The 7,741-nt window shown below is 42.8% G+C and overlaps 1 protein-coding gene across 1 annotated transcript in view; it reads left to right on the plus strand.

Moving 5' to 3' along the window:
* The window catches only part of NAPG (NSF attachment protein gamma), a 29,933-nt gene extending 22,434 nt beyond the window's left edge, over positions 1-7,499 (plus strand). The window contains exons 9-12 of the mRNA XM_064577929.1: positions 1,193-1,271; positions 3,326-3,405; positions 3,952-4,081; positions 5,158-7,499. Of these exons, the coding sequence (XP_064433999.1) occupies positions 1,193-1,271; positions 3,326-3,405; positions 3,952-4,081; positions 5,158-5,298 (430 nt within the window). The 3' untranslated portion in view covers positions 5,299-7,499. The remainder of the gene's footprint in view (positions 1-1,192; positions 1,272-3,325; positions 3,406-3,951; positions 4,082-5,157) is intronic.
* Positions 7,500-7,741: the final 242 nt, after the last annotated feature.

A 7,741-nucleotide genomic window follows, 5' to 3' on the forward strand; every position in this document is an offset into this window, starting at 1 on the left:
GTATCCTCACAGGAGTGAGTTCCATCATATTAAGAGGTTGTGCCCACATTCAAGAGGAGACTATACAAGGAGTGTATATGAGGAGCAAGAATCTTGGGGAACAATCTTAGAAGTCTGCTTCTGTGCCCAATTTATAAACTGGCTTTGTTCCCAGAATTTAGCAAGTTGATCTTTGGAAATTCAGAATGCATTTCTCCAATGAGCCTTATTGTATGAGGTAGTAAGCCAGGGCATGGCCCACAAAAATTCAGTTTAATTCATATGAGTTAAAACAAGCCATACTGTGTGTGTATGCACGTGCACAGATCTTTTTAAAAGATAATTGTTAACATACAGAAAAGTATAGTATAACATTTTTATATTTTAATTTGGGTTACAAAACAGCTTTTTCCCCCACTGCATTCTAACATGCAGACTGCTTGCCATTTTGGCTTTTGAGGTGAGAGAGATGGGTGAGGCCTGCACACTTCCTTTAGACACAGGTTAGATGCCAGGAAGAGAGTCCCAGGACAGGGGCACGATGCATCTATCTGAAGAGGTGAGGAGCTGCTTAGGGCGTGCTGGTCTTGAGGCTGGGAGAGGGGAAGGGTTAGGGCTTTGGAGGATTGGGGGAACAGTGTTAGCAATGCCTTTCCTCTTCATCCTGCCACCTGAGTGGGATGGAAGAAAAGGAAAATGGGTGAGAGTTGGCAGGAAGGACGTTGTCTTTGGCTCACTGAGGCAGCAGTGGAGAATATGGTAGTGAGGACGGAGTGGGGGAGGGAATTCTCCAGCAAGCAGGAAGTGCTCTGGGGGTGTCTGGATGGCTTTAGTGGAAGGAAAGAACTCTGGGATGATTAAATCGGGGCTTTTCTAATGCTTTTCACAAAAGCTTGCAGAGCAGTTTGTTGAATTGGTTAGATACTCATTAATGGATGATCTTTACCAGACTTAAACTACTCCGTTTGAAGTAACCTATCCTTAAGTTCTTCTGCTTTTTGTCTGTCTGCTTGATGCATGAATGGGCAAATCAAAGAGTTTAAAAGATAAGCCAGATGTGCAGAGCTCATGGAAACTTTGTTGCAGAGCAATTGTTAAATATGCCTGATGCCTTCTTTCTTTTGCTAGAATCTATAATATCAAATAGAAAAGTGATCTCTGCTTTAGATCATTTAGAGCTGCCTTATTTGACATTTCTTTGTTTTGTCTTTAGGTTTGATGAGGCAGCACTTTCTATTCAGAAAGAAAAAAATATTTATAAGGAGATTGAGAATTATCCAACTTGTTACAAGGTATGTTTTGAAAGTGCTTATTTTTGGCTTTATATTTGTTAATTTTTCATATTGGTGTAACTATGTACATGGGAGTACATTCCATGGATATTTTAAAAAATAATTTTGACCAAGATGGAGTAAACCCACTATAGCCTATCTTTCCTGCTGATTACAACTAAAACTTCTGGACAAAATACAAAAACTTCTGAACTCTGAAAAATAAGAGCAAGAGGAGTGAGCACTTGGAGAAGCAGCCGGTGCGGGAGTGGGTGTCCCTGTTTCTCTTGTGGCCTTGCTTGAGAGAAGCCCCCAGTCATGGAGCTGGGCAGCAGGTGCTGCAGCACCTAAAACGCCCAAGGAACCCATCTATCCGAAGTTTCTAACTGGAGGGACTGGGAAAAGCAGCCCCATTGTCTTCTTGTTTCTCCCCTGGCTTTGCTCTGAGGGTGAGCCCTAGTCATGGAGCAGCAGCTATGAGAGTGGTGCAGCAGATAAAACACCCCAAGAGCCTGAGTCTCTTTGGTCAGAGGAGCTAGGACAGTGAGCTAGGAGCAAGGAGAAAAACCCAGGAATCCCGAGTTGTGGGTGTGAGCGGGAAGCACTCTGCGGCAAGCACTATATCCCAATATAGTTATCCTCCAGCTCTGCGTGTGGTGGACAGACCCAGAGCAGCAGAGCGTAGGCTTTGAGAGCTGCAGTAAGGTTTGATCGCCGCCCAGGATGCACAGCGCCCTGTCAGGGCTCTTGCTTGGGGCCGAGCCGCAGCAGGGGGCAGAGGCACTGAAGACTAGAGCCACTGCCCACCACGTGCGGACAGACCATGCATCTGAGCCTGACTGCTGCATTGCCTGCTGAAAACCTTCACACTCTCCTGAGAAGTATAGGAGAGTCTACGCAGCAGAACACCCACAGCGTTCAGGATACAGTCCCAAAGCACTCAACATAGGAAGTCAGGAAAATAGGACCAGTTCCCAAGAGAAGACAACCAGTGCCAATCCAGAGGTGACCCAGATGTGGAAATTACCAGGTCGCGACTTTGAAGCTGCTATCTTAACTGTTCCATGAGGTGCAAAGGTAAACAGATGAATGGACAAAAGAACTGTGTTTTTGTTTTATTATGTTTTATTTTTTTTTTTAAAGATTTTATTTATTTATTTGAGAGAGAGAGAATGAGAGAGAGCACATGAGAGGGTTTAGGGTCAGAGGCAGAAGCAGGCTCCCCGCTGAGCAGGGAGCCCGATGCGGGACTCGATCCCGGGACTCCAGGATCATGACCTGAGCCGAAGGCAGTCGCTTAACCAACCGAGCCACCCAGGCGCCCCTTATTATGTTTTAAATATAAACTAAAAATGAACTAAATGAGAATTTTGAAACTGAAAAAGCAAATGTCTGCAGTAAAATACTGGATGAACTTAATCTGATGATGGAGATGATAAAAGATTAGTGAACTTAAGGACAGATCAATAAAAGTCCTCTGAAGAATAAAAAAGATGGAAAAACACTTTTTGAAGAGCTGTTTGCCAATAAGATCTTATCAGTCACATCTTTGGTCTTATTAATGCCTTTGTTGGCGTACAAATATTATTGTTCCTATTATCTAAAGTTTTTGTTCATTCACCTTTTTCCTAGTATTTAAGAATTCCAAAGTATTGTGGAGTCATGGGTCCTGCTTCAAGATTTCCCTTTTCAAGATTAAACCTATATAGATAGTTACGAGACTTTTTTTTTTTTTTTACAACGTGTGGTGCTTGTGTTCTAAGTTGTGTTATTCAGTGTGGTCCTCAGACTGGCAGTATCGGGACCACCTGGGAGCAGAGTCTTAGGCTTGCCTCGGACCCCGCTAAATCAGTCTTCATTTAACAGGACCTGGAGTGGTTTCTGTGCACAGTAGCGTTTGGGATATAGTGCTTGCCGCAGGGTATTCTCCCTCGCATGTCCCGTGGAAGTTACTAAGAATTTATCAATCTCTGTAGGCAAGCCAAGACTCGAAAAATTAAATTTCAGATGTCAGGAAATTGACTTCACTAATAAATAGATGTCAATTTGGATCATAATCCCCTCTTTTGTTTTAGAAAACAATTGCTCAAGTCTTAGTTCATCTCCACAGAAGTGACTACGTGGCTGCCGAGCGGTGTGTCAGGGAGAGCTACAGGTAAGACGCTGGCAGCCGTGTCCTGGCCTGCAGTGTTAGCATTTCTGTCTGTCAGTGTAAGATCACTGCTTACACAGCTCTTCTTGGCCATGAAGCTAGTTTTGGTTTTTAATAAATTTCACGGTGGGAGGAGGACTTACCTACCGCTTCAACAGGATTTTTACAAGTTGTGATCTTTCCTGGGTTTTTCTCCTGGGGATTTCATGGGAGTGAATGACTAGAGTGATTTTGTTCCATTTGCCTTCTGAGAAAAAAAGAACCAAAAAAAGAGTAGAGAAATGTTCTCAGATTGCATTACAGGAAGATCATTTCTTGTTGGAGGTAGTTAAGATGAGTGGTCCAATCAGGGGACTGTTGACATTTCGGGCTGCCTAATTCCTTGCTCTCGGGCCTGTCCTGTGCACTGTGGGATGTCTAGAGCATCCCAGGCCGCTAGCCACTTGTTAACAAAAATGTCTGCAGCTATTGGCAAACATCTGTTGGGGGTGGGGGCAGGAGGCAGAAGCCCTGGGACAGGCGGAGACCTGTGACTCCTGCCTGCTGTAGCATCCCAGGGTTCAGCGGGAGCGAAGACTGTGCTGCGCTGGAGCAGCTCCTTGAAGGCTACGACCAGCAGGACCAAGACCAAGTGTCTGAGGTCTGCAACTCGCCGCTTTTCAAGTACATGGACAATGATGTAAGTGGCCTTTTGTCCTTCCTCTTGACAGGTGGGGGCTTCTAGCGAGATGATTTTTCTCCTATGGACTTGTGAGATTTCCCCCTCTATTTTTTACCTCCAGCTACTGCTTACAAAGGAATGTGGCATTGGCACTGAATTTCACCGTAGGCTTAGATGGCTGAGATGTCAGCCATGTGGCTTTACAGCCATTTATCCAGCCATCCAGTGGTATTGACTGTATGTGTATTTTTTAATTGGGCTCCATTTCTTAGCCTCTTATCCTACCCCTTGACCTCTGTAGTTGCTTAGTTTAAGTGTGTTTTAGGCTTCACTGTCTGAAAGGGGCTCATCAGGTAGTGGCCTTTGTAATTGGATAGACTTGTTGGAGGCCCACTTCTGTGACAGCTGGTTGTGTGATGCAGGTTAGTAATTAACTCTGTAAGCCTCCATTAACTCACCTGTAAGCCACTGGTCCCTGTCTTGCCAGCCTGTCCCGCAGAATAGAGTGGTCTGCATGTGCGAAATGGCCTCACACACTGCTGTATTCAGAACCTGAGTGTGATGGCTTTCCCTTTTCACTAGATTTCTGAGCCCCTGCTCATGTGATTTGGTATCAGATCAGCTTGAGACCTTCAGGGTTTTTTTGTAACGATGTATGTAGAAGGAATCCGTTGTTTTTTTTTGGTCTTTTTTTTTTGTTTTTTTCCAGGTAAAGTTTTACATAGGCTTTTGTAAGTCTGATTATTTTTAAAGAATTTGTCCCTAGCTTAACTCTTTTCATTTACTCAGCAGATGTTTATTTTGTAGGCACTGCAAGTATTACTTAGCTGAGTGTGTCCTGATTATCTCCAATTCCTGAGTGTGATGTATAACTGATATTTTTACCAGTTGTGTACCTGCCACGTCACGGTCACAAGCCATCTGATGGCAGAAAGTATTGAATTTTGTTGTGGTTATTTTTCCATCTAAATGGTAGTATTGGTTTTCCTGAGGTAGAAAATGAAGATCCGTCTCTTATTGATAGCTACTGTGGTCACGTGGTATATTGAGATTCGGGTTATCTGGCTTCTGAGAACATGCTTTGTCATTGACAGTATGCTAAGCTAGGCCTGAGTTTGGTGGTTCCAGGAGGGGGAATCAAGAAGAAATCTGCAGCACCACAGGCTAAGTCTGAAGGCGCCACGGCCCCCACTGCGGAGGAAGACGAAGATGAGTACGCAGGAGGCCTGTGCTAGGGCCTTGCTTTGCCGCAGAAAGGAAGAGAAGAGTCCTGACACGCCATTCATGGACTTGGACCTTGTCTAAGGGGATCCAGACTTCATTGCAGTAGTGGTTTTGAAAATGCTAATAAAGACCCATGTTTAGTCATCATTTCCCTAAGTACCCACTATGTGAAAACACTTTTTTTTCTTTACATAAGAGCCTTTCTAAGACATCAGCAGGAATTAACAGAAAAATATACGGTCACATTTTAATACAGTTGATTTTTAAATTTGCAAGCCACAAATTGTGTTCTAAACAAAAGGGACACTAGGCATAGAAATTCTTTTTTCTTGGGCTTTTGTGATTTATTGTTAGAGGATTTCCTTTACATTTTATTTAATAGTTGCTGCTAAAAGTGAAGTTTACTGAGTTAAACAAAGTATTTTAAACTTTTGTTTTGAAAAGGAAGTTTATCCCCATTGATATTAGATACATCTAAATTATCAAATCTTTAAATCTTTTCAGAGGTAAGACAGGGACAGGACCCATGAGCCTTACAGTATTATTTAGCCCATAAAAGGTATGTTTAAAGTCTTATGTTGTAAGTTGAAAGTTTTGAAGCTATATTCAACTCCTTTCTGAAATACATTTTTTCCACCAAAAAAACACACAGCAGCTGTCTCCAAATCCATTTGGTTCTTGGCTAAATGGGAACTAATGAGGACTATTGTGCATTCTAACAAATAGGTAATGTTCCCATCAGTCTAGAATATAGACCTTTGTTCCCTCCAAAATAATTTCTGATTCATCTAGAGCTGTGGTGGGACAGTTAATGTGGCACGGGGACACTGTGTATACCGCAGGCGTGTAGCTGAATGGAAAGAACTGTTTCGGAGGTGCTTCTGTTGAGAGGACTGAGCTGCCAATATGTCAGTTCTTGTAGGCAGTCCTAGAAAGCTATTTGTGAAGCATTCCTTTTTCACCCATGCGGCTTGGCCCCATCTCCAAATCTATTCACTGAAGAGAGGCACCCATCAGCAGCAGTGTGCGTTCTGCAGGCAGATGCCACCCAGAGTGGTCCCCGTTTACACAGCCCATCTGCCTCTTCCCAGAGCCGGCCTTCTCCGAGTGCAGGTGCACAGTTTGCTGCTCCCTGAAGACGCCAAGGTTTGTCCTGATGTCTGGTTTTAGCCACAGCTGGTTCTGAGGGAGAGGAGGACTTAGCCAGGTTGGCATCTTCTGTGGCCAGTGCACTTGGCTGGGGGGTGGGAGGGTAGAAGTTGTTATTGAAGATCTGATTTAAAACAGTAACAAATTTAATGCTTTGATTCTTCAAGTTACTTGCATAGTTCTGCGGCAGCAGCTCATTTTCAATAATTGTGTGGAGACGAACTTTTGAACAATCTCAGCGAGGCTGTATTTAGACATTTGTACTGAATGGCATAGTAATACTTCCGAGAGCCCATCACTGCTGCTGGGCCCTTTAGATCCAGTCGGACACTTCGGGAGTCTCGTGTTCATGCTCATGTGAGCTAAGCAACCATCTGTCTAAACAGATTCGGCAGCACTTAAAAGGTATTTTGGACCATTTGTTTATAGATTACATTACCCATTGCAGCCTTGGAAAAGTTAAGTTTTACATATTAAAAATGAGGAGTAATTCAGTGCATTCTGTATCAGCAGGGCAGCTGACCCTTAACAACATGAAAGGCTCTATTTCTTTCAAGTGCAGCCTCTCCCCCCCCCCCCCCCGCCCACACTTAGGAACTAACGAGCCAGGACTTGGGGATATTTCTTTGATGTCAGGGTTATTCTGTGTGGTGTCCAGGAAAGAGCCCTCGTTCCATCTTCATGCATTTTATTTTTCCATGTACAGAAGTCTTTATCCTGAGAATGTGGTCAGAAGTGGGAAACGTGTGTTTACAACAGGAAAAACTTTTCCAGAACTCGTGTCATCACTTTTACCAAAGTGGAAGCCTGCATGAATATGCTCAGAATCGAATACTCAGTGTTCTATTATATTGTAAGTGAAGTCAATCTAGAAATATATTTAATATATTGAATTTATTTGTACATACGCAGAATATTATGGTATTTGTGTATGGAATCTGTGCTTCCTATTTTTTCCAGTTCTTTGATGAGTAAATATTAAATGTGTTGTTATGGAAATGTAGATTATTGCTTCAATGGGAAGATAATTATGAAAATAAAACCTGAAACTATGTAAGTATGATTTATTACTATTGCTCATTTTGCTTTGCTTATTTCCTTTTTTCCAAGGATACATTCTTAATTATTTATGTGATTCCAGCTATATTACACAAGAATGTTATTTTGTTCTCTTAAGTTGTATGTTCTGTTCTCTGGGAGTCAGTTAAGTACCTCTAGGAGTTTAAACTATCTGAGCTTTTTAAGATACTGATCACCCAGTTCCTATATTACCGTACTACCTGTTACTTGGTGAGATGGAAGATT

This window comes from Mirounga angustirostris, unplaced genomic scaffold (genome assembly GCF_029215605.1).
Source record: "Mirounga angustirostris isolate CCGP_5_RB_7025 unplaced genomic scaffold, mMirAng1.0.hap1 SCAF_14, whole genome shotgun sequence".
Lineage (NCBI taxonomy): Eukaryota > Metazoa > Chordata > Mammalia > Carnivora > Phocidae > Mirounga > Mirounga angustirostris.